General features: G+C 44.9%; 1 protein-coding gene across 2 annotated transcripts; it reads left to right on the top strand.

Moving 5' to 3' along the window:
• The first annotated feature begins 4,107 nt into the window (after positions 1–4,107).
• On the top strand, positions 4,108–18,345 carry DHRS13 (dehydrogenase/reductase 13). Of its 2 annotated transcripts, none has more exons than XM_075854291.1 (5): positions 4,108–4,407; positions 4,814–4,932; positions 12,265–12,388; positions 12,567–12,878; positions 17,145–18,345. In XM_075854291.1, exons 1-5 carry the CDS (start codon positions 4,278–4,280, stop codon positions 17,405–17,407), a joined length of 948 nt encoding a protein of 315 aa, XP_075710406.1. In that variant the 5' UTR covers positions 4,108–4,277; the 3' UTR covers positions 17,408–18,345. The 2 variants fall into 2 exon arrangements, with proteins under 2 accessions (XP_075710406.1, XP_075710407.1); XM_075854292.1 differs by lacking the exon at positions 4,108–4,407 and adding an exon at positions 4,440–4,478.
• Positions 18,346–27,849: the final 9,504 nt, after the last annotated feature.

Genomic DNA, 27,849 nt, shown 5'->3' with positions numbered 1-27,849 from the left:
TGTGATGAATTTTGAACGCGCCTCACATTAATAGTAATTAATCCCATCATGTTTCTCAGTCATATTGGGTTAATGTGCGAGGTACATGATGGGGTTAATTACTATTAATGTGAGGAACATGGAGGGTAAATTCATCGCACCTCGCGCCTCACATTAATAAGTGAATGAAAGCCGTGTTTATTTCATTTTTTTTTTACAGCATAGACATCATAAATGATGCAAAAACATTGTTGTCCGCGCCATTACTGAATGTGTGTATTTTATGTATTGAGACTTATTTTAATGTTTATTGTAAAAAAGGTGAAGGTGTATTTTTTTAAAAATTTAACAATACTTTGTTTTTACTTTATTTTTAAACTTTAATGTACTGACATATATCAGATATGTGCCAGTACATTAGCCTGTGGACAGATAGCACACAGGCAGTTGTTAGGACATACTTGGGTATGTCCTAACAACATGAAATATGGTAAGACAGCCCTGGGGTCCGTCAATAGACCCTGGGCTGTCTGCCCATATATGGTATGGCCCTCGATCGCGTCACAGGAATTCCCTGTGACGCGATCCAGGGGCATCCCCCCTTCTCACTTTCCCCTGAATGCTGCAGTCAGCTGTGATCGCAGCATTCAGGGGAATAACGGCGGAGATGAGCGGTTTCTCTGATCTCCGCCGTTATAGAGCGGGGCTGCGGCTGTGTAATACAGCCATTGCCCCACTCCTGACAGGAAGTGCGCGCGCGGTCAGCATGAGGTGATGCGGCCGGCGCTGCACTAATGAGCGGCAGTTCAGGCACTGAAGACAGAACATGGGGGTGTTTTGTAGCGCGCCCGCCATGTTCTGTCTCCAGTGCCGTCGCTCAATAGTGCAGCGCTGGCCGCATTGCATCATCCTGACCCCGCGAACTTATCATGACTCAGGAGCGGGGCTGTGGCTGAATTACACAGCCGCAGCCCCGCTCTCATAGTCATGTGTACTATACTGAGCTGTGCGGCTGCAACGTGCATCCCTAATGTAGACAATATCCGGCATATAAGACGACCCCACACTTTTGACATTTTTTTAAGGGTGTAAAAAGTCGTCTTGTACGCCGATATATACGGTAAATCTATGGTAGCGGTTAATCCGAAACACTGATTTAATTGCTGTTTTTAACTTCCTCTTAAAATTTGTTGGAGAAAATCCGCAGCAAATCCATGCTTGTGACAGAAATTAACGTGCTTCGCACGTACAAATCTGCACTGCAAGCCAATTTCTACGTGGCAAAGTTTCCGCAGCTTGTGGAGGAGATTTGTTAAAAACTGCAGTCTCTCTCTGAGAGAGCTGGGAGGGGTGAGATGAGCGAGAGAGATATGAGGTAGAGATATCAGAGTGGGAGATGGATATGAGGGAGGGAGATATGAGAGGTAGATGGGTAGAAATATGAGGGGATATGGGAGAGCGATGAGAGCTAAGGGTGAGAGGGAGCGCGAGGGTGAGAGGGAGCGCGAGGGTGAGAGGGAGCGCGAGGGTGAGAGGGAGCGCGAGGGTGAGAGGGAGCGCGAGGGTGAGAGGGAGCGCGAGGGTGAGAGGGAGCGCGAGGGTGAGAGGGAGCGCGAGGGTGAGAGGGAGCGCGAGGGTGAGAGGGAGCGCGAGGGTGAGAGGGAGCGCGAGGGTGAGAGGGAGCGCGAGGGTGAGAGGGAGCGCGAGGGTGAGAGGGAGCGCGAGGGTGAGAGGGAGCGCGAGGGTGAGAGGGAGCGCTGAGGGTGAGAGGGAGCGCTGAGGGTGAGAGGGAGAGCGAGGGTGAGAGGGAGCACTGAGGGTGAGAGGGAGCGCGAGGGTGAGAGCGAGCTCTGAGGGGGAGGGAGAGCGAGCTGGGAGGGAGAGCGAGGGGGAGAGCGAGCTCTGAGGGGGAGAGCGAGCTCTGAGGGGGGAGAGCGAGCTCTGAGGGGGGAGAGCGAGCTCTGAGGGGGGAGAGCGAGCTCTGAGGGGGGAGAGCGAGGGGGAGAGCGAGCTCTGAGGGGGAGAGCGAGCTCTGAGGGGGGAGAGCGAGGGTGAGAGCGAGCTGGGAGGGAGAGCGAGGGGGAGGGAGAGCGAGCTCTGAGGGGGAGAGCGAGCTCTGAGGGGGGAGAGCGCTAAGGCCTCATGCCCACTTCAGTCTTTTTCTTAAGGGTGCTAGCCATTTTTCTGACGACTAGCACCCTGACCCATTCACTTCAATGGGGCCATGCACACTTCAGTTTTTTTTGACGGTCCCGTTGCTCCATTCTGATCAAAAGTAGAGCATGTCCAACTTTGGTCCGAGATTCCGTGATCGTGAGGCCCATGCAAGTCAATGGGGCTGTCAAAAAAAACAAACACTGAAGGCACACGGAAGGCATTCGTGTACCGTCCGTGTGTGACGGAGCCGTTGCCTAGCAACGGCCGGGCGGACAGAAGTACATTACAGATATATTATACTAATCGGCAGCCACTTGTCTCTATCAATTACTGATAGAGAAAAGAGGCTGCTAGTTAAAAATAAAATAAAAAGCAGTTCATATGTACCCGGTCATTGTCATGGTGACAAGTCCCTCTTCTGCCTCCAGTCCGACCTTCCTGTATGACGCGGCAGCCTGTCATTGGCTGCAGAGGCAGCTGCAGCCTGTGATTGGCTGCAGAGGCGGTCACGTGGGATGAAGGGCCATCCCTGGAGGCCGGCCTTCTGACGTCATCCTGACTTGCGTGACCGCCACTACAGCCTGTGATTGGCTGCAGCGGTGACGTGCTGAAACGTCATCCCTGGAGGCCAGACAGGAGGAAAGTAAGTATGAACTTATTTTTTTTATTTAATTAATATTGGATTTTCCGCGCGGCGAGCATGGTACTGCCCAGGGTGCTGAAAGAGCATGGTTCTTCAGCGCTAGTCACTGTCCAGGCTGCTGAAAGGGTTACCGTCGATCAGTACAGCCCATTAACGCTTTCAGCACCCTGTACAGTGGCTAGCGCTGAACAACCATGCTCTTTCAGCACCCTGGACAGTACCATGCTCGGAAACACAGAGTGCACACGGAAATCACACGGCCGCTAAAACGGGCACACGGATCTGTCATAAACGGCCGTGAAAACGGTGATGGAAGTGTGCACGAGGCCTAAGAGGGAGAGATAGGCGAGAGCTAAGAGGTAGAGATATGAGAGGGAGGGAGATATATATGGGGGAGATGGATGAGAGATAGATGTGAGGGGGGATATGGGAGAGATGAGAGAGCTAAGAGGGAGATATGTGAGAGGGGGATGAGATATGAGAGAGCTAAGAGGTAGAGATGAGATATGAGAGGGGGAGAGATATGCGAGAGCTTAGAGGGAGAGATAAGAGGGAGGGAGATATGAGAGAGCGAAGAGAGAGATGATGAGCTATGAGAGAGGGGGAGAGCTAAGAGGGAGAGATATTAGAGGAGGGAGATATGAGAGAGGGGGAGAGATATGAGAGGGAGATATATATGAGGGAGAGATGAGAACTGAGAGGTATGGGAGAGAGATATGAGAGGTAGGGATATATGAGAGGGAGATGAGGGGGAGATATATTAGAAAGGGAGATATGAGAAGGAGAGATGAGAGGGAGAGATGAGATAGGGAGATATATATGAGGGAGATGGATGAGAGAGCTAAGAGGGTGAAATATGAGAGGGAGGGAGATATGAAAGAGAGATATAAGAGAGGGAGGGAGACATGAGGGAGAAATATATGAGAGGAATATATACATATATATATATATATATATATATATATATATATATATATATATATATATAAAATAGAGGGAGATATATGAAAGAGGGAGGGGGTGAGATATGAGAGAGAGGGAGAGATATATGAGGGGGAGAGATGAGGGGATATGATAGAGAGAGAGAGATATGTGTGTGTGTGTGTGTGTGTGAGAGATAGATAGGAGATATTTGAAGTATTGTAATAGTGAATTTTTAGTTTCCCTGTAATACGGCCCTGAATTAATTCAAATAACCCCTACCCTAAAGATGTTCTACAGAATATTACATATAAGGCATCGGGACATAGGAGACTTCTACTCCAGCAGGAGTGAACAGATGAAAATTAGGTCAAGAAGGCAAACGTCCAAAGTATGTCCCGATTGGGCCGCCGTAGCTGAGCTGAGTTTAGCAGGAAGCAGCGGACTATGTGGGTCGTGCTGTAGGATTGTCATTACATAATGACAGTGGGGGAGGGCTGTAATGAGATAAACGTGGATTGTCTGCAGGCACAGGACGGCGCAGTGTGTGTATAGTGGTGTACATAGAGCAGGAGACATGGCTGCGGTGCTGCTGCTGCCTCTGGGGATAGTCCTAGGGCTCTATGTATTTATCTACTACAACTTTATTAGAGGAAGGCAGTGCAAGAGTGACAGCAGCCTGACAGGGAAGACCGTCATAGTGACAGGTAAGAGGGGACCTGCCGGGTAAACATTTCCGTATCCGGAAGCTCCATTGTCTGAGGTGGCAAATTCTCAGGTTTGTTACATATGGTAATTGTATCAGTAATAACTGGCAGAGGATTTAAAGGGCAAATGCATCGCAAATGTCAGGTAGTCTTGTCACATGATTGAGCTCCATACCTTGAAGTGAATGCTATAGAGCAGTGGTCCGCAGCCGTGGGTGAACTACAACTCCCAGCATGCCCTAACAGCAGTTTACAGTTGTGTTCCCAGCATTTATATTACATAAGGGTGTGTAGCGTGCAATGGCATGTGATCTCTGTAGCTGTGGTTACGTGTTTTGTGACACATGACTGAATGACTGTTCTTATGTAAAGTCTCCCTGACTCCATGTTACATTTGTCTGTACAGGGGCAAATGTTGGAATTGGCAAAATGACAGCGCTAGACATGGCCAAGCGGGGAGCTCGGGTCGTTTTGGCGTGCCGCGTGAAAGAAACCGGAGAAGCTGCTGCTTACGACATACGTAGCGTAAGTGGAAGGTTCACAGAAGCCATTCATTGAGGCGCATTTGTGAAGTTGTTAAAATTCAGACATTTATTTTTTATGTATTTTTCTATTCCTTTATTATTATCCAACAGACAGAACTTTTTTGTTTTTTCGTCAACATAGCAGAGGCGGCATTTTCTTTAGGGAATGTGTCGCGAATTAAAAAAAAATAATTCAAGCAAGTTACTTATTTTTCTAGGTTTGTTTTCTTTGGTGTATTTTTTCTTTTTTTTCTTCCACAAAGTGTAAAATATTAAAAATGTAAATGATCATTTGACATGTTTTCCTATGTTGGCCACCAGAGGGAGCACTTCCCAGAATTACAGCAAGGTGAATCAGGCAAAGTGACCTGACTCACAGCTGCTGTAAATGAGGGAGGGAGTCTCACCCCCTCCCTATTTTTACGCTTTTTTTGGCGCATTTTTTTTTTTGCACGAAAAAAACTTTGATTAAAGAGGCTCTGTCACCAGATTTTGCAACCCCTATCTGCTATTGCAGCAGATAGGCGCTGCAATGTAGATTACAGTAACGTTTTTATTTTTAAAAAACGAGCATTTTTGGCCAAGTTATGACCATTTTCGTATTTATGCAAATGAGGCTTGCAAAAGTACAACTGGGCGTGTTGAAAAGTAAAAGTACAACTGGGCGTGTATTATGTGCGTACATCGGGGCGTGTTTACTACTTTTACTAGCTGGGCGTTGTGTATAGAAGTGTCATCCACTTCTCTTCACAACGCCCAGCTTCTGGCAGTGCAGACACAGCGTGTTCTCGAGAGATCACGCTGTGTCGTCACTCACAGGTCCTGCATCGTGTCAGACGAGCGAGGACACATCGGCACCAGAGGCTACAGATGATTCTGCAGCAGCATCGGCGTTTGCAGGTAAGTCGATGTAGCTACTTACCTGCAAACGCTGATGCTGCTGCAGAATCAACTGTAGCCTCTGGTGCCGACACGATGCAGGACCTGTGAGTGACGTCACAGATCTGCACTGCCAGAAGCTGGGCGTTGTGAAGAGAAGTGGATGACACTTCTATACACAACGCCCAGCTAGTAAAAGTAGTAAACACGCCCCGATGTAACACACATAATAAACGCCCAGTTGTACTTTTACTTTTCAACACACCCAGTTGTACTTTTGCAAGCCTCATTTGCATAAATACGAAAATGGTCATAACTTGGCCAAAAATGCTCGTTTTTTAAAAATAAAAACGTTACTGTAATCTACATTGCAGCGCTGATCTGCTGCTATAGCAGATAGGGGCTGCAAAATCTGGTGACAGAGCCTCTTTAAGCTTTCCATTTCCATCAATGGTAAAGCACACTGTTAGTACATGCAACATGCTTTATTACGCGAGCGTCGTTAAAAAGTGCATTGCGTAAAAAAGAGGCGTCGGGTCAATTCCCGTAGTCAGTGGGAGTCCTAATTATGCACCAAAAAAAGTGTGAAAAACGCCTGTATTTTAAAAAGGGAGAAGACCAAAGTCTGCTTTAGGTACGTTTTTTTTTATTCTTCATATTACTAACTTAATTTTTTGGTTTTACAGGTTTCACTGGACCGTTTAGACTACATCGATGTACGTTTTTGTTTTGTTTTTTTAAATAAAATGGTTACCAAGGGTTGAGTGGGAGACTTTTTTTATTTCAATAAAAAATTATTTTGCAAGGGTGTATTCACACAGTAACCGAAAACCGCATCGAAAAAATTTCCGTAGAAACACATGCATTTTTGTATGTGCTTTTCAGCCACGCAGGAAAAATGTGGCAAAACCGCACTGTGTGTATATACACTTAGGCCCTGTTCACACAGTTTTTTCCTTCGGGAATTTTGAGGTAGATTTTGAACTGCCGGCACTATGTTGTACGTGTTTTTTGACCGCGGCCATTACATCTAATGCAAGGACCCCGGGCAAAAAACGCCATGAAAAACGCTAGAAAATTAGCGATGCAAGTTTTTTCTGTCTCCCATTAATTTCAATAGGAGGTCAGAGGCGGAAGCTGCGCCAAGAAAGGACACGCTGCTTCTTTTTTCCCACGAGCGGCCAAATCCGCCCAGGAAGAAGATGTCTCTGCATCACATTGAAATCAATGCTGGGCAATTTTGGGGGTTTTATGGCGCTGATTTCGACGTGATTTCCACGCTAAAAATCTCTGTGAACAGGGAGTTCTCTCTCTGTTTTTTAATACTTTATTAGCCCCTTAGTAATGGCAGTTGTCCGTTTGATGACGTCCATTACTAAGGTGGGGCTAACCCCCCCCCCCCCGCTATTATTACCCCGGTACCCACCGCCACCAGGGGTATTGGGAAGAGCTGGGTATAATCTGGTACCCATCCATCTGTAGCGATGGTCGGGCATCGGGACGGACACAGGCTGGTATTAGGCTGGAAAGGTTCAAAAACAGTGACCTTCCCACCCTGGTAATGCTAGCCTGCTGCTTCTATGCTGTATCTGGCTGGTTATGAAAATGAGGGGGTCCCCACGTCATTTACGTAAATTATTATTTTATTTTTTTTAAGTGACGTGGGTTCCCCCCATTTTTCATAGTCAGCCAGATACAACATAGCAGCACCAGCCTAGTATCACCAGGGTGGGAAGGGCCATTCCCAGCCTCCTAATACCAGTCTGCGTCTGCCCCAGTGCCTGACCATCACTACAGATTGTCGGGTACTGGACCGTACCCAGCTCTTCCCGATACCCCTGGTGGCCGTGGGTACCAGGGTAATAATGGGGGGCTTACTGCTAGCCTTTTTACTGGCTAACACTAATCCGCGCCTTAGTAATGGACGTCGTCAAACGAACAACTGCCATTATCCAGGCGCTAATAAAGTATTAAAAAAACACAGACATAAGAGAATATTTTTTTATTGAAATAAAAACTCCCCCCACAAGAACCTCGTTAAACATTTTATTTCTTAAAAAAACAAAAACGTAGCTCATTGCGGTAGTCCACCGAATCTACGATGTAGTCCAATAGGTTCAGCGGAAGCTGCAAAACAGAAAACATAAAGTTAGTAATATGAAAAATAAAAAAACTTATACTCACCTACAGCAGACGTCTGTCTTCTCCCCTGCGCTGCAAAAGAAACTGGCGGTCAAGGAACTGGGACGGGAACTAGATGCAGCAAAAATATTGATAGTTATTAATAATTCTGGAATATCATGAAACTCCCCACACATGCCCCGCCTAACACACACACACACCCACACCCCCCCCCCAAATGTACCACCGCCACACACATTCCCAACCCCCCCCCAAACATGCAGTGGCTCCAGAACGCTCGACCCCCAACGTACCCCGCCACATACAGACGTCCCGTCCCCCCATACACACACACACTCCCCATGCACACACAACCCCCCCCCCCACACACACATAGACACCCCCCCCCCACATACACGCACAATCGCCACACACACAACCCCCCCCCCTAAACATGCAAAATGCGCACACACACCTAACCTGCAGTGTGGCCGGTCTTCACCAAAATTGCGCCGTCTTTCCCCGTACAAACCAGCTTCTATGCTGGGTGATTCTGAACTGCGCATGCCACCGAGCATGCACAGTTCAGAGCTAGACGGCAGAAGCACGGGATACAGGAACACAGCCGTTCCTATGCCCTGTCGATGCCATTTTTCATCCGTGTATGTTTCATGACGAGACACCTACACAGATGAAATAAAAAATCGCAGCCCCTACTACAGTAAAACAGTGTCAATAAAAAAAAAACTATTTTGTGACAAAAAATAAAGTCCATATTATATTTTATTAAATGAAAACACATAAATTAATTTCAAAAACAAAAATCATGACGCCTTTCCTTTAATGACCCGTATAAATTTACTGGGAAACTTTTAAAAATTATTTTGTGGAGTGGAATGGAAAAAAAAAACGGCCATTCCTCCATTGTATTTTAGGTTAAGTTTTTACAGTTTTCTCTGTGCGGTAAAAACAAAATGTTAACTTTATTCTTTCGGTCAATACAATTACAGCGATACCGAATTTTATATTTTTATTATATTTATATTATATTTTTATTATATAAGTTTTACTAAGAAATAACTAATTTTTAACAATACTATTTAAAATTTGTTTTGTGTCTGCATATTCTGAGAGCCATAACTTTTTATTTTTATGGCAATTGTGCTGTGTAAAAGCTTGTTTTTTGCAGGGCGAGCTGTAGTCTTTGTTTTTCTTCAGATACAAATATATTTTTAATATTTTATTTTTGTGGGAGACAAGTTGACCAAAAAACAGCAATTCTGGCGGTTACATTTTTTTTTCGTGTGGGTTTAGTAATGTTATATTGTAATAAATCAGACTTTTACTCATGCGGCGATACCAATTATGTTCATTTTTTTGGGGCTTATTAGGAGCAGAAGGATGGCAGGCCTGGGGGCCTTCATTAAGCCTCCAGGCTGCTATGGCAACCATCGGCATCAGGGGCTGATGAGCTGTCAAAGGGTCCCACACCCCACTTACTAACCGCTTAGATGCCACGTTAGCTATTGACCGCAACATATAAGTGGTTAAACGGCCAGGATCTAAATTATCTCTGATCTCAGCCAACACTTCTGAGTATGGAGCGGGCTCAGCCCATGAAACCACTCCATACTTCCCCTTCCTGGCTATGACATAACCCTACGTGAAATTTCGGGAAGAGGTTAATTATTTTTTCCCAAAATCCATGACCGTACCCATGCGAATAGGACCTCCTATCCCAGAACAGGAAACCTGAGAATATAAAAAAATAGCTGAGCCGCATCTTTGGAGTCTTGTTTCTTTCCCAACACTCCTGCCGTCTTTCAACCGCCAGGGGGGCACAAGGACCCTCTCCCCTCTGAGTCTTTCAGCAGACATTTTGTTTGGATGGAAACTTATCACCTCAATCTCTCGGCAGTACAACTGAGAAGTCAAGACAACCAGGTAGCAGTCAGCTACAATCAACTTTGTGGGAGTAGGACCTGACCCTAAGGGGGCTCCAGATGTCCCTTTAATCCTGGATTTCCTTCAGGCAGGTTTAGATAAACATGTAAAACCAGGCACTCTTAGGCCCAGTTCACACCAAGTTTTTTTTAGCGCTGTTTTTGATACGGAAACTGTGCCAAAAAATGGCCGAAATTGTCTCCCATTGATTTCAATGGAGGCGGAAGCATTTTTTACCACGAGAGCGGAAAAAATGCTTGCGGGAAAAAAAAGCGACATGCTCTTTCTTCATCTCCGTCTTTGACCTCCTACTAACATCAATGGGAGGCAGAGAAAGCCAGTTTTGCTGCGTTTTTTGCCTAGGTGGTAGGGGCAGCAAGGCTAGAGTCTCGGAGGATATCTCCATAGGAGACTGAGTCTTAAAATACTATCCATTGAGCCCATGTTTGACAGAATTTGTCATGTGAGTTATTGAGAGAAGATGTTCGATCTTCCATGTGCATGAGAACTAATAGATGTCTTGTGGACCAATGTGAGGATACGTGTTTGTTGAGGGGGAGAGAAAGATATATTCAAGTCCACTTCCCATTGTGTTAGATAAGTAGGAGGGCATGTATTGGAGGGGTTTTGCAGGAGAGTGTAGATCGCAGACAAGGTATGGCGAACCGGGCCGGATCTGGAGCATAATTCCTCTAGTGGTGTCTTAGCGTTCCGATAGGCAGAAGGAGGCGAGATAGGGGTACAGAAATGTCTAAGCTGCAGGGTACCCCATAGCCCTAACTATTTAGGATCCGATAAACGGGATAGATCAGAAAGAGAGAGAGACAGTTTTAGGCAGAGGTGAATTGTGAAGCCCTAAATTTACCAGTAGTTGACCATGATCAGAAGATTGGAACATCTAAACCTGCTGGAAGGAGTGGATTGCCTAAAATAGGGTACATAGGAGGCCGAGGTGGGAGTAGAGATGTTCTCATCAAAGAGGACGAGCAGCACGAGAGAGTGGGGCCAATGGTGGGATGTTGACGTAACGATTTCATGTGCTCCGGTTCTAACCAAGGGGCAAAATGCTTACCTTTTGATTTAACTTTTTTTTGTCAGCCATCAATTTGCTTAGAAGAATGTCAGAGATTCAAGATTTTTCAGCTTTTGACCCTTATACCACTGTCTTGGATGATCAAGTTATAATTCAGGCCCTCCATCTTTTATCTAAGGTGGTGTCCGCTTTCCCGAGAACCAGGGATTCCTTCTGCCCTAATCCCCAGAATTTCAGGGAGGAAAAGTTTCACTGCTTAGATGTGAGGACATGTCTGATTCCGACAGGATGAGAACCTATTACCTTGCCATTGGGAGAAAAGTTCTGCAGGCTGAAGTCCCTCCCTAAGAGTTTATTTTCATGGTTGGGTGCTATCATAGGTGTTAGTAAAACTATAATTACTCTCACCGGTAATTGTTTTTTTGAATCCCATAGCCGCACCCTAATATTTTTCCCACACCTAATTCTGTCTAAAAATGATGTATGACCAGGGCCTGGTCTTAAAGGAGCATTATTATTTTTGTTTGGAGATTTTTTTACTTGGTTTTTTTTTTTTCCCCCTAAGCAGTTGCTTTATTTTGGACAGGCAGGGAGTTGAATTTATCCTATTTCTTAATTCTCATTCAGAGAACAGAAAAGGTTTTGGTTTTTTTCCCTCCACTCCACCGAGTATTCCTTTCCAATCACTGAGGTGTGGAGGGGGTGTTTACTTTTTTTTTTATCTCCTCGGGTCTTCTATCTTGGGTACTCCTCGCATGGGTGCTGTAATGGGCTTCAGAAAACCAAAGAGTAATTATAGTTTTATTTCTACTATATTCCTAAAAGCTTTATTTAACAAATTTTTTTTTTTTTTTTTTTTTTTCGCCCCACTAAGGGGATCAGAACATGCGTTTATTATGCTTTTTACTGTCACCTATTAAACCATGCTTCTGGCAGGGCTTAATAGGAGGACAAACATGGCAGACCTAGGGGCCTTCATTCGTCCCATCTGCCCTGACCACCCATCGCCACCCCAAGATCGTGTTGCGGTGGGGCCGATGGAGTAATGGAGACGGCATCCCCTCCGTTTAACGGCTTAGATGCTGGGGTTGTAATTGACCTCCGCATCTAAGCGGTTAAACGGCCGGGATCTGAGTTATCTCCAATCCCAGACGTTAGTGCAAGCTGCTTTGTATGGAACTGGCCCATCCCGTGAGCACGCTCCATACTCGCCTCCCTGCTGACTATGATGTTCATGTATGACAAATGTCGTGTTGCGGTTGATTCCAAAATGGGCTAAAAGGACACCATGGTTATCGTGTCGGCCGTTTAGACATGTACCTTACAGATATCCTGTTTATCTCATTTTTTATCCAGCTATCTGGCAACAATCAGGTTCTGTTCATGAAGCTCGATCTGGCCTCCATTGCATCAATTAAATCCTTTTGTAAAACGTTTCTGAGCAGTGAACCTCGTCTGGACATACTTATAAACAATGCAGGTGAGAAATCTGGCATAGCCCTGTACTGTACTTGGGGCCCTGGCCGTCATTAGTATATACAGAACCAGTTTGTCTAACAAGTCATTACAATTATTCATATGGGAAATAGCCCAAAATGTTCTGATGGGAAAGTATTTATGGCATTGTTCATCTTCCATGGCCATCTTGTTGATCTTAGGCATTGAAGGTAAAGGCAAGACTGAAGATGGCTTCAATTTGGTCTTTGGAGTCAATCACTTAGGGCACTTTCTATTGACGCATTTGCTCTTGGATCGTCTCATGCAGTGTACTCCGAGCCGTATTGTGGTTCTGGCCTCCAGTGCTCATAAGAGGGGAAGAATTGACTTCAAGAATCTAAATCCATCTGGGGAAACGTGGATGGAAATTCTCCAGGCTTATTGTGACAGTAAACTTGCCAATGTTCTGTTTGCTCGGGAGCTGGCCAACCAATTACAAGGCACTGATGTGACTTGCTATGCTGTTCACCCAGGTAGGTGCCACCCGTCTGTGCTCTGTTCTTTAGCTCCATAGGGCTGACTGTCCAACCACATAATCATGTATGTATAACCTGTCCTTGATTTTGGCTCTGTCTTGTTTATCTAATATGTTAAACCGGCGGTATTCCGTTCTCTTCCTTATTGTCTGTGCTATGAGAAATTGGGGCAGGGGGAAGTCTGATTTTCTCAGAGCACACATCTCATCTCTTATACCAGGAAGAGCCAGCCCACTCCGCAAGCATGGAGAAAGAAAATGAACGTTTAGGGTGGTTTCAAAAACGCAACATTTTTAGAAGTGTTTTTCCGCAAAATAACATTGCGGCCAGTTGTTAGCGTCAAGTCAATGGGAAAATATAAAACGGCCTACAAACATAGCATTTTGTTTTTTTTAAGTGGCATTTTTTTTTTATTTCAACTTGAATTTTTGCTCCGTGGCATTTTTTAAGAATTGCAGCAAGCCTGGCTTTGGCGGTTTTTTACAACATTTAGGCCTTATTCACATGAGCGTTGAATACATCCGTGTGACGACCTTTGAAACAACAATATTTTTTTGCGCTTCGCATCCCTCCATATACTCTAGTCTATGGGGGATGTGTGATAACACCCCCTGCAGGGTACAGCATGGATGCACCTCCGACGTGAAAACTTGTAGTTTTTCACGTCCAAGGTTTGCAACGCTTGTGTGAATCTAGCATTGGTGGCTTTTTTGTCCAATAGACCTCCATAAGTTTAGGGGGGGGGGGGGTTTGTTTTTGTTTTCCTCTTTAGAAAAATACAAGAGTCAATGTGTTCCATGCCATTTTTAGTGGCATTTTTCCAGAAAAAACTTGTGTTGCAAAGAGAGATCCTATGTGAAAAGCACCACCCAAAATAAATGCAGGTAGTAAAATACACTATTTTGAAAATATGCCAAAAGAACGTCTTTGTTCATAACTGCGTTGGAGGCTCCGTTAGGGGCCTCCGTCGCACATCCGGCAGGGATTACCGGAGACAATAGCGCAGCATGCTGCGCTATTGTGTCTGGGAAAATCACGGAAAGCCGGCAGAACTCATTGAAACCGATGGGTTCTGTCGGCCGCCGGTAGTGTCCGTTGTGCAATGGAATCGTTGCTTCCGTTATTCCCTTGTTCTGCTCCTCTGACGGAGTAGAACAGCAGGTGTGAACACAGCCTAAAGGAGATCTTACAGGAATGATGCAGAGGGAAGGAAAAGACCCAAAATATGCAGGTTATATATAACATATGTGGCTGCACTACAACTAATACACATCTACAGCTACCTAAGGGTATGTTGACACTGGTCGAATACGTTGCGTAAAAGTGTACGGCGTATCCAACCTTAAACCCGCAGAGAATTCCCGCCCAAAACAAAAGCACCAAACTGTGGTGCAGATTTTCGTCCATAATTGCCGCTGCTGAAAACCTAGCTGGGGAAAAAACGAAATACGCTGGCGTTGCCATAGTGACGCACCCCTCTGTTCCCCGTGCAGCCCGATCTCCTGTGATGATGCTGCAGCCCATGTGACCGCTGCAGCCTGTGATTGGCTGCAGTCACATGGGATGAAACGTCACCCTGGGAGGCCGGGCGGCATGGAGAAAAGCCAGGAACAAAAACCGTCGCTATGAGAACGCCCCTGGGGTAAGTATAAACTTTTTCATTAAATGTTAAACCAAAAAGTGAAATTTTTTCTGATTTGCAAGTTTTGCCGCGGAATCGCAGCTTTTCTGCTGTAAAAATTGCAACATTTGCTACTTGTTGCGCTCCCCATTGAATTCAATGGAGAAAATAGGGAACAAAAGTGCAATATTTCCGCGGCTTAAATTGTTGTGGATTATAAAACCGCAGGGCAGGTCAATTTATGAACATTTTCTCTGCTGATTTTTTATTTTATTTTCCCCCCGCATTGTATGAATGAGATCTGTTCAAATCTCATCCACTTTGCTGCTACTGTAATATGCTGCGCATCTTCTGCAATTAAATCCGTTGCTGAAAATTCTTAGCTAATCTGCTAAGTGTGAACATACCCTAAGGCCCCATGCACACGACCGTAAAGTCGCCCGTAATTACGGACCCATTCATTTCTGTGAACCGACGGACACCTTCCCGTATACTTACGGGAAGGTGTCCGTGCCTTAGAAACTTTCCCCAAAAAATAGGACATGTCCTATTATTTTACGGATGGTGCTCCCATACTTTATAATGGGATCACGGCCCGTAAATGTGGACGGCTGTCCGTGGCCGGCCGTGCCCATAATTACGGGTTGTAATTACGGGCACATGCGTGTGTATGGTGTCTAAGGCCCCATGCACACGACTGTATTTTCATCTGTCCGTAAATACGGATCCGTTGTCATTCGTAAATACGGTTCGTATTGCATCAGTATTTGATCTGTATATACGGATGCGTGAAAAAAAGGAGGAGGCTGCAAATGATGTTACCAACATGTTGCATAGCAACGCTTTCGGAAATACGGACGGTTTACGGATGCGCATCCGTATTTATGGAAGCGCCTATAGGCTTCTATGGGAAAGTCTGTGCCGTAATTACGGACGAGAATAGGACCGGTTCTATCATTTTTTCAGCACGGACACCCAACTGTAAAATTACCAGTTCATTCAGTTGTACATCCCTCTTCACATCCATTTCCAGAAAGTTCTGCACTCCACTTTTGGAGAGATTACACACTCTGGTACCATTTTCACGCTTGCGATGGAATGTCTTTAACCATCTTAATTACTCTCACCAACGTGTACATGTGCTGTGCCCCACAAATGCAGAGGTGCAAAGTTCTACATTACCATTTACAGGAATCTGTGTGCATTTATAGGCGTAAAAATGAACCTCTTCTTTATGATAAAGTGACAAAAGTCAAGTCTACACCTTAAATTCACCCCCACTGTTATGTGTAGCTAACGGAATGCGCATATTCTGCAGAAATCCAATCCGTAAAACATACAATCTGTGTACTAATAAATAGAAGACCGGGAGGAGGGGTCACAGCTGCAGCTTTATGTTGCTGTGAAATTGCAGAATCGGGGGAAACATGATTGGCTCGGAGCACTGTATATAGCACTATGTGAGCAGCAGGGGACTATACCAAAGTAAAGGCAAACATTACAGCAGGAGTAACCTGCCCATTCGGAAAGAATTCTAGAAAAAAAATGTACATTCGCAAAGGTGATGGAAAGGGATTGACCGCTAATGGCTGCACTACATCTAATAACCATCTATGGCTGTCTTGAGGAGTGATTGAACAAGAAGGATAATAGGTAAGCTTTATAATAAATATATTACAATATTTTACATTGAAAAAATAGGGCGAAACCTCCAGCTCACCAAATACTGCGTCCCAGCCTGACACCTCGCACGGATCTCCGCGACGGCCCACGGTGGAATTACAAGAAAAAAAGGAGAATTGATCCAGCGCTGTGTCGGGGTAAAAAGGATACGTAGATCCGACTTTTATTGATAGTAGAAAATATATAAAATATGGAAGGAGACGCAGTCCCAGGATGGTTGATGGTGCGGGCGAGTGCCCGAGCCTACGCGTTTCAAGCACAAGCCGTGCTCTTAATCATGGCAATTTCTTGCCATGATTAAGAGCACGGTTTGTGCTTGAAACGCGTAGGCTCGGGCACTCGCCCGCACCATCAACCATCCTGGGACTGCGTCTCCTTCCATATTTTATATATTTTCTACTATCAATAAAAGTCGGATCTACGTATCCTTTTTACCCCGACACAGCGCTGGATCAATTCTCCTTTTTTTCTAATATTTTAGATCCTACGCATAACTCAATACTTAAGCCGTAGGCAGTCCATGTGCCGCCACGTGGTGCTTCTATATGGTACCATATTGCAAAGCTATTCTCCCCAAGAAGCAATTCTTACAGTGGGGAAGACTTCCATAATACAGCAGCTGATGGAGCAAGCTATTAATTATTTTTTTTGCGGACTGCATATGGCTCCATACACATCTTTTGGTACTGTATTATGGCTCTGTATAAAGGATCTTGTGGCATTAGTTAAGTGAGTGTTATTGGGGGGGGGGGGGTATCGTGAAGCTACTTATTATCACCGAATTTATAAACCGATTATAAAAGTAAAGTATTTTTATATATAGTGGAGTGTATTGGTATAATTGGGGAATTTTTGCTCTGGGACAGTACATACCAAGGTTAAAAACACCGCAGCACGCAACCATCACGATTGTTCTAAAGATAATGAATTCTTATTTTATGCCTTGTACCCTCTTGCAGGTGTGGTGCTCACTAATCTAGCGCGTGGCTTCCCGTATTGGCTTCAGGTACTATTTTTCCCTTTTGCCTGGATCATGCTCAAGACACCGGTGGATGGAGCGCAGACTTCCATTTACTGTGCTGTCCAAGAGGGGATTGAAATGTACAGTGGCCGCTACTTTGCCAACTGCCAGGTTCAACAGGTCAAGCCCCATGCTCGGGATGATGCAGTAGCTAAGAAACTGTGGGAGGTTAGCGAAGATCTCCTTGGATTGACCAAATAAAAGTTCCACCACCTCCAATCATCTCAGGACGCAACAGATTTCCTTCTAAATCTATAGAACCACCCGCAAAATGTAAATATACGTGGAGATTAGAGACGACTTCACACTGAATAACAATCTATGCAATTAATTGGAAAAAGTTATTTTACCGAAATATTAATAGTTCATTGTTATTTTTCCAATGTCCTATTAGAATTGTAATGCCCCCAGAATGCTGGTGTTTTAATATTTAGTATTTTTTTATAATTATATAATTAGTCGACAAAATAGGATTTGACAGTAAAATGCAGAAATATTTTATCCAATAATATCGCATTCCACCGCTGTCTATATTCCGTCACTCTTTTCTGACTAACAATCCTCAATGAAATTCAATCTCTGTGTAAATTGTTAGTATTATATTTTTTTATTGCAATTGATTTGGTTCACCCCTTAACCCCCACTTCTCGCCTGGTATTCAGCAGTTAGAACTTTGTTGTAAGTCATGGCAATGTACATGGCATGCATGTGATCCTGCTTCTTATATATTCATCTACAGATCCTCCGTGAGACAGACTACTAATGCATGCACATCATTTCTCCACTCTTTCTTTTTTGGCTCACGTATCTGCCACTACTTCCTTAGCCTGCCTATGTGCCAGAACACTCCCTCCTTAGGCCCTAGGTTCTCAACCTGGAGTACATGCCATGTTTCTAAGGTTTACTCTCTCTGTCCTTATACTCTGCTTTTATTAGGTTCAGTACAGTGCATGTTCATAGCCTTGGGGTACTTTGATGTCATTTATTTGAGTAGGGGGTAATTGGCTTAGAAAAATTAAGAAACACAACCTTAGCCCGTCAATCTGGCAGACCACTCCTTCCTTAGCCTCCCCGTCTGGCAGACCACTCCTTCCTTAGCCTCCCCGTCTGGCAGACCACTCCTTCCTTAGCCTCCCCGTCTGGCAGACCACTCCTTCCTTAGCCTCCCCGTCTGGCAGACCACTCCTTCCTTAGCCTCCCCGTCTGGCAGACCACTCCTTCCTTAGCCTCCCCGTCTGGCAGACCACTCCTTCCTTAGCCTCCCCGTCTGGCAGACCACTCCTTCCTTAGCCTCCCCGTCTGGCAGACCACTCCTTCCTTAGCCTCCCCGTCTGGCAGACCACTCCTTCCTTAGCCTCCCCGTCTGGCAGACCACTCCTTCCTTAGCCTCCCCGTCTGGCAGACCACTCCTTCCTTAGCCTCCCCGTCTGGCAGACCACTCCTTCCTTAGCCTCCCCGTCTGGCAGACCACTCCTTCCTTAGCCTCCCCGTCTGGCAGACCACTCCTTCCTTAGCCTCCCCGTCTGGCAGACCACTCCTTCCTTAGCCTCCCCGTCTGGCAGACCACTCCTTCCTTAGCCTCCCCGTCTGGCAGACCACTCCTTCCTTAGCCTCCCCGTCTGGCAGACCACTCCTTCCTTAGCCTCCCCGTCTGGCAGACCACTCCTTCCTTAGCCTCCCCGTCTGGCAGACCACTCCTTCCTTAGCCTCCCCGTCTGGCAGACCACTCCTTCCTTAGCCTCCCCGTCTGGCAGACCACTCCTTCCTTAGCCTCCCCGTCTGGCAGACCACTCCTTCCTTAGCCTCCCCGTCTGGCAGACCACTCCTTCCTTAGCCTCCCCGTCTGGCAGACCACTCCTTCCTTAGCCTCCCCGTCTGGCAGACCACTCCTTTCTTAGCCTCCCCGTCTGTGTCAATGATATCTCTTTACCAGTTAAAGAGGCTCTGTCACCAGTCTATCCATTCCTTATCTCCTAACCAATCTAATAGGCGCTTTGCTGCTGATAACTGTAGTGTAATTTGTTTTTGAAAAAAATGTTTATTATTTGCAGTTATGGTCATTCTTCTAAATATGCTAATGTGGCTCTAATAGCCAAATAGGAGGGGACTTTTTTTTTGCTTTTCACTTTAGGCAGTGTAATGTTTTCTATATAGAGATAGAGCATTACTAAGAAGTGAAGAGCTAAGGCTTCATACACATCTGTGCCAGGGTCCCGTTCCGTCGGAGCTACGCTATTGATTCCATCAAAACGACGGAACCCTTACACAACGAAGGCAAACGGAAACCATTGGCACCGGATCAGTCACCATTGAAATCAATGGTGATGGAAACGGAAACCTTTGATTTCCGTTTGCGTCAGTCAGGGTCTCGTTCCGACGGAAAGTTCAGACGGAACGTCAGAACGGTGCCTAAAGCTTACTTCTGCAACTCTTTTTTTCAATGCTGCAGGTCTGCTCTTTTCAAAGAAGGAGGTGAAATATAACTGATTGTCTTTATTAACATTTCAAAGACTTTTAAAATACAAAATAATATTTTAACATCTGCCTGGAGACTGACTTGCTGCAGTTTCCACTTGGAAATGTGTAATTTTGAAGTCAAATCTTTTAACTATATGTAAGTGACCTCTTTTGTTTAGATCTGTACTGTAAACTTCACAGTCCGCAAGCAGAGATCCTGTAATCTATCCAATGGAAAGCATAACCTGAAAAACATGATGGAATATTAAATACACAATTTATGTTTTTGACCGAATTTAACTGGTATTATAATTTGTGAGACCAAAAAAACAAAATCTGAAAAGACATTTCAAGGTGTCTAAGGCCAGTCTACATGTGACATATACTGGGATTACTGCATCCTCAGAGTTTCCGTTTGATTATTCCATGACATGCGGTTCTTGTTTGTTATAACAATGTGTGACATTTTGTGTTTTGGAGAATTTACAATACTTACATTTTTGATAAAATGATTATGTTTTTGGTTTGAAACTGATGTATATAGAGGAAGTGTTTACTAGTGACTACTAAAGAACGTGTGTGCATATATAATAATACTAAATAAATTGCATTGACATTTCTTAGTCCAGCAATCTTTTGTATAAAATTGTAAAAACTTATTTTAGTAATCTGTTAAAAAAAACAACTACATGGGAAGCTATGAATAATCAAATTTTTGTTAGTAAAATCAAATAATTGCTTTGAAAGGAATATATATAATATATATATATATATATATATATATATCACACACTTTTTTTTTTCTTTTCTCTAGGATAGTCCTAAAATCACGTGAACGTTTCCATTTTAATAACATCGTCAAAACAAAATGACCAGTGTAATTTTTGGAGTAATGTTTGCCTCTGTTGCTCTCTTTTGACACAGCGCCAGAGGTGTCTAGCAGCTACTTACCCCTCACCATCAATAAAATTAACATAAAGTATCTGCTCAATCAATTTCCATGTTAACAGGGGCATCTGGGTTAATACCTGCCTGCTCAACAACCGTTCTTGGCCACCTTAAAGTGCACGTCCATGTCTCAACGTTATTTAATTTTCTGGTCTAAAATTCTGTATTGAATCATTTCATAATAAATATGAGTTCTATCTAAATTTTTCTGATACAGAGCTGCAAATCTGCTTCCCTTTACACATCAATAATGTTAGAGGAGGACATTCTGGCTGCCTGAAGCAACCACTAGATGGAGCTGTATAAGTCTGTATGCACTAAGCTCCCTCCATTGGTGGCAGCAGGCAGCCAGACCTCATTTCCCTCTATGCCTATATGTAACGCTGGCGACCACCGATCGCTGCAATCTGGCTTCACTTGGCGGCTGCCAGCATCTATTACCTTTTGTGCCAGCGTTCCCTTCCTCCTCCCTATGCTGTGAGTGGCAGCTATGTGGGCATTATACTGTGTGGGGGCAACTATGGGGGGCTTCCTACTGTGTGGAGGGCAGCTATAGGGGCATTATACTGTGTTGGGGTAGTTATGGGGGCATTATACTGTGCGGTGGTAGTTATAGGGGCATTATACTGCACGGGGCAGCTATAGGGGCATTATACTGTGTGGGACACTATGGGGGAATTCTACTGTGTGGAGGGAACTATGGGGCATTATACTGTGTGGAACAGTATCAGGGTATATTATATACAGTAGTATACAGCAGGCTCAGGGGATATATATTCAATGACGTAGCATGCAAATAGGGCACATGGCATGCAAAAGGGGGTTTGGCCTAAATACTTGTTCATTAATTGAGGTTACATGTTCAATTAATCTTGATTTGGATTTTAATTTGTTTTTAATGTAGTGGACCTAAGAAAATAGTCCAAATTGTTACGCTTTTGACCTTCCTGACAGAGCCTTATTTTTCAAATCTGACATGTTTCACTTTATGTGGCAATAACTTTGGAATGCTTTTACCTATGCAAGCGATTCTGAGATTATTTTCTCGTGACACGTACTTTAAGTTAGTGGTAAAATTTGGTCGATACATTCAGTATTTAATTGTGAAAAACACAAAAATGTTGCCACTAATTGCAAAAATTAGCATTCTTCGAAATTTAAATGTATCTGTTTGTAAAACAGATAGTAATACCACACAATTAACAGATAGTAATACCACATGTTGCTAATTAACATCCCCATCTGTCTACTTTAGATTGGCATCCTTTTTTGAACATCCTTTTGTTTTTCTAGGACGTTACAAGCCTTAGAACTTTAGCAGAAATTTCTTACATTTTCAAGAACATTTCAAAAGGCTATTTTTACAGGGGCCAGTTCAGTTGTGAAGTGGCTTTGAGAGACCTATACAATACAAACCCCCATAAGTCACCTGATTTTTAAAACTGCAACGCTCAACCAAACCAGCATTTAGAAAGTTTCTTAACCCTTTAGGTGTTTCACAAGAATTAAAGCAACGTAGAGGTGAAATTTAAATTTTTTTTTTTTTTGTTGCAGAAATTCCTATTTAAGCCCTACGCGCACCTGGACGTGCCATTCTGTCCGGGTGCGGGGGGTGATGTTTGGAGCGCGCTCCATATGCTGCCAGTGTCGGCTGTATTTTATAGCGGACACCCAGGACTATGGGCCAGTTCACACCATCTTCGGGCGCTTACGTCTCTGACCTCCCGTTGACATCAATGGGAGGCAGAGAAAGCGTATTTCGCTGCGTTTTTTGCCCGCGGTGCTTAATGGTCATGGGCGAAAAACGCTGCGAAAATCGGCGTACAGACAGGGCAAAATCTGCCTCAGATTTTACACCTGAAAAAAAACTCTGTGTAAACCCAGCATAAGGCCACATGCACACGACCGTAAAAACTCCCGTGATTACAGGCCCCTAGACTTCTATTGGCCATGGGTACCTCCCCGTATGCTTACGGGAAGGTGCCCGTGCCGTTGAAAAAGATAGAACATGTCCTATTTCAGGCTGTAATTACGGCACGGGCAGGCCCATAGAAGTCTATGGGGCTCCCGTAATTACGGGTGACTACATGTGTGCACCCGTAATTATGGGAGCGTTGCTAGGCGACGTCGGTAAATAGTCACTGTCCAGGGTGCTGAAAGAGTTAAACGATCGGCAGTAACTCTTTCAGCACCCTGGACAGTGGTTACCGATCACAATATAGATAAAGCTGTAAAAAAACAAAACTTTCATACTTAGCCAGAACTCCTTGCTTCTTCCTCCACTCCGGCCTCCTGGGATGACGTTACAGCCCATGTGACCGCTACAGCCAATCACAGGCCAATCACCGGCTGCAGCGGTCACATGGACTGCCGCGTCATCCAGGGAGGTCGGACTTGATGTCAAGAGAGGGACGCTTCACCAAGACAACGGCCGGGTAAGTATGAATTTCTTTTACTTTTATTACGGAAAGGGCTGTCCCTTCTCTCTATCCTGCACTGATAGAGAGAAGGGCTGCCGATTAGTGCAGTGCAATTTTGCAGCCAAAAACGTGCCCGTAAATACGGGTGACACCGGACCCGTATTGACGGGCACGGGTCCGTAAATACTGGTGCAATACGGGTCGAATACGTGTGACCAAGAACCCGTATTTACGCCAGTATTTACGGGTGGACAAAAATACGGTCGTGTGCATGGGGCCTTACAGTCGGGAGCAGTGATCGCGCTGTTCCTGGCTGTTTAACCCCTCAATCGCGACCGCAGCATCTGAGGCGTTGAAAAGAGGGGCAGCCCCCTCCGATAGCTCATTGCCCCCACCTGCAGTGAGTTCGGGGGGTGACGACGGTTGTTATGGCAGCCCAGGGGCCTAATGAAGGCCCCCAGGGCTGCCTTCACTCTGTCTCTGCTAAGCCCTGCCTGTGGGAGAGCTTAACAGATGCCTGTAAAAATGCAGCATGTTGTACCAGCGATCGTTAGAGTCCCCTAAGGGGGCTAATAAAGTGTGTGGAAAAAAGTTTTTGGTAGTGAAAAAAAAATCTTAAAAGTAAAAAAAAAAAAACTGCCCATTTTCCCCCTAAAGTAATGTAAAAAAGTAAACAAAATTGGTATCGCTGTGTCTGTAAAAGTCTGAACTATTACAATATAGCGCTATTTAACACGCACGGTGAACGCCATAAAAAATGTAAACTGCCAAAATCGCGGTTGTAATAAAAAGTGATCAAAAAGGTTCTACGTACCAAATGGTACCGATAAAAACGACAGCTCATCCCGCAAAAAATAAGCCTTCCTATCACTCAATCGGTGAAAATATATGGTAGGCTTAGATACATGGTCCATGTGTGATTCTTAGGGGGGATTCACACGAACGTGTATTGGGTCCGTGCGGGCCGCGTGGTTTTCACGCGCCACGCACAGACCAATACAAGTCTATGGGGCAGTACAGACAGTCCGTGCTTTTTGCGCAGCGTTTGTCCGCTGCGCAAAAAGCGCGACATGCTCAATATCTCCGCGTATTTCGCGCATCACGCACCCATTGAAGTCAATGGGTGCGTGAAAAGCACGCAGGTCGCACGGAAGCATTTCCGTGCGAACCGACTGAAACAGCGCAACAGCTGTCAAAAGGATGAATGTAAACAGAAAAGCACCACGTGCTTTTATGTTTCCAAACATCCAAACGGAGTGTCTTTGAGATGAGCGAACCCGGACAACCGAACCGTACTTCACCGGGTTCGGCCGAACTCGTTTTGGCCGAACCCGGCAAAAAAATTTCCGGTACGCGACGTCAGGAGGTAGTCACTGTCCAGGGTGCTGAAAGAGTTAAACTGTTTCAGCACCCTGGACAGTGACTTCCGATCCCAATATACATGAACGTGTAAAAAAAAAAACGAAGTTCTGACTTACCGATAACTCCCGGCTTCTTCCTCCAGTCTGACCTCCCGGGATGACAATTCAGTCCAAGTGACAGCTCCAGCCAATCACAGGCCAAGCGCAGTGGTCACATGGACTGCCGCGTCATCCAGGGAGGAGGGGCCCGATGTCAAGAGAGGCGCGTCACCAAGGACGCGTCACCAAGGCAACGGCCGGGAGGGAAGTTCTCGGTAAGTACGAACTTTTTCTTTTTTTTTAACAGGTTACTCGATATGGTGATCGGCATTCACTGTCGAGGGTGCTGAAAGAGTTACTGCTGATCAGTTAACTCTTTCAGCACCCTGGACAGTGACTGACGTCGACTAGACTCATCTCTATGATGGTGGCTGCGCGAAAATCACGCAGCCGCTCATCATACACGGATGACACACGCAGCTGTCAAGTGGTTTTTGCGCGCGCAAAAACGCAACGTTCGTCTGAATCCGCCCTTATGCTGTATAAGATTACTGTCTGCTGGGGCCCTGTATCTAAGCTTAACATGTGGTAGGCTTAGATACAGGATCCAACAGGCAGTATCACACATGGGCTCTGTATCTAAGCCTACCATATGAGTTACTATTGTTTGGGGTTTTTTGTGGGTTTTTTTTCACAGGTTCGATTGTTGGACTACAATGGATTCGAGGACAACTTCGATGACGGCTTTTTTCATTCTTGATAAAATGGTTAACAAGGGTTGTGCGTTTTTTTTTGTTTCCAATAAAAAAAATTCTATGTCTTTGTATTTTCTTTTAAACTTTATTACTACCGCCATAGTAATGGCCTCTGGCTTATTAACAGCGTCCATTACTAAGGCAGGGCTTAGTGTTAGCCAGTAAAAAGGCTAACACTAACCCCCATTATTACCCCGGTACCCACTGCCACCAGTGTAGTGATGGTCGGGTACTGGAGCAGCCGCAGGCTGGTATTATTAGGCTGGGAAAGCCCAAAAACAGTGGGCCTTCACACCATGATAATGCTAGGCTGCTGCTGCTATGTTGTATCTGGCTGGTTATGTAAAATGGGGGGGACCCCACGTCATTTAACAAAAAACTATGTGGGGTGCCCCCATTTTTCATTACAAGCCAGATACAGCATAGTCAGGTACTGGGTTGTACCTGGCTCTTCCCGGCACCCCTTGTGGCGGTGGGTACCGGAGTAATAATAGGGAGTTAGTGTTAGCCTTTTCACCGGCTATCATTAAGCCCCACCTGAGTGATGTACGCTGTTAATCAGCCAGCAGCCATTACTAAGGCCCCATGCACACGACTGTAGATTTTACCCGTAATTACGGACACATTAATTTCTATGGCCGACAGACACTTTACCATATATTTACAGGAAGGTGGCCGGGCCGTAGAAAGTTTCCGTAAAAAAATAGGGCATGTCCTATTTTTTTATTTTACGGACCGTGCTCCCATACTTTATAATACAAACACACTGAAAGACCCTAAAACTTGGCGGGCAAGCAAACAGTTACATTTTACAAAAAATGGCGAAGGCAAATAAGGCCCGTTTTTTTCCCAACTAACATATATCACTACGCTAAACACTAAGAAGTTATCTTTATTCATTTTTAACAAAAAAACGAACCACATATAAGGTTAAAATTACAATGTAGTGAGACAGCAGTCTTTCTTGCCAGGGCTAAGTGACAGTAGAGTAGCAGCCAGTAGAAATGGAGCATAGAGAAAAGATTGGCCGCGGTGCGGTAATCAATTGTATCTAAGCTAATATGAGTAGCTATCTATATGCTCAGGCTGTCTGAACCTACATTGAGATAAAATTCAAGAAGCCCGCCTGACATGTTACGCTGCGATGCAGCGTCTTCAGGGGTATAGCGGATAATGGCGGCGTTCCCATGGGACACAACCCTTTTATAACCTACGATTGACGTAGGAAGGGCTGTGTCATAGATATAAGCCAATAGATGTGGGTGCATAATAGCGCACCTCTCCCAAACATGATGGATGTATATGGCAGCCAATAGAAAGTGGGGAGGCTTGGCCAAACAGGGTGTCACGTTGGGTTTGTGGACCCACTGGGCCGTACTGTCTTGGCGGTAAGGCAGCTGGCCAACAGGACGCAGGTCAAAGGCTACAGTTTGTATAGGTACCTGTGGCAGCTCGTACAGTAGCAAGGCAGGCGTGGTATGCAGCACAGTACGACACTAGATCAGGATACAAGTATAGGAAACAGGAACACTGGGAGCAGGAAACACTAGGAGGCCATATGCAACACAGAGTAGGAATACACAACAAAGCTCAGGCAAAGAACTAGGGGGCTGGACCCCACTTATAGTCCAGAGTACTCACGGGTCATGAACGAGGTCCGGTGCGATCTGGCTGTGGTGAGTAAACGCAAACGCTGACTTCTCCTGAGGAGGAGGCTGGGGCCGACGCTTGCCGACTCATGGCTGCGGGGGAGAACGGAGCTGACAGCCCGCAGCCATGGACATTACACAGGGAACACTATCTGTGAATGCGCACGTGTGTGATAGATACACTTAGTCTTTTCTTCTCCACTGCAGTGCTAATGCGCAGATGCGGGGAATTCAGAGGTAATGAAGAGATTCTGGATTTGCTCAGATACTTAATATAACTAAGGAATATCCAGTAAAAATACAAAGGTCCTAGGATTTAGACTATTAGGATGGAAAAGGCAATAGCTTTGCGTATACTAGGTACTTAGATCTCCGAGCAGGAATGTATTGAAGATATCGATTCGGGAAAAAACTCAGTTTTAATTGAAGAAGAAGAGAATAGATGGTCCATATTGGGAACAAATCGTTTTTGGAAGAAAAAAGACATAATGATAAGTATTGTTTATCAATAGTGTAACCTCTGACAATAAAAAAAGATATTTCATTTGCCAGAATAAGGTTGCCAATAATGAAGGAGGAGATAAGGGTGAAAATGCTAGTAAAAAAGAAGGAAGAACGGACCGCCATTATGGTCAAAGTTATATATTAATGGCTCTTTTTAGAGTATTTTTAACGTAATGGGTATAAGAGAGGAGTATTGTAATTTAGAATATGGTAATGAAGGATAAAAAATAAATAAATTATTAAACAAAACATACAAAAGTGAAACCTTCATTAAGGCCATTAGGACTGAGGCTATTGTAACGGTGAATCCATCGGGCTCCTTCCTGTAGTAGTTTGCGATCTAGGTCGCCAACTCTTTGTCCTAATCTCACTTTGGGTAATGCCCCAAAATTGAAGTGACTTAAAATTACCGTCATGTAGAGTTCTGACGTGTCTGGACAGTGGAGTATATTCTTGTTTTTTTTATAGAACTAAAGTGTTTAGAGATTCTTCTCCTGAGCTGCTGTTTTA

The sequence above is a fragment of the Rhinoderma darwinii genome, chromosome 2, assembly GCF_050947455.1.
Source record: "Rhinoderma darwinii isolate aRhiDar2 chromosome 2, aRhiDar2.hap1, whole genome shotgun sequence".
Lineage (NCBI taxonomy): Eukaryota > Metazoa > Chordata > Amphibia > Anura > Rhinodermatidae > Rhinoderma > Rhinoderma darwinii.
This window is presented reverse-complemented; position numbering and strand designations above follow the sequence as displayed.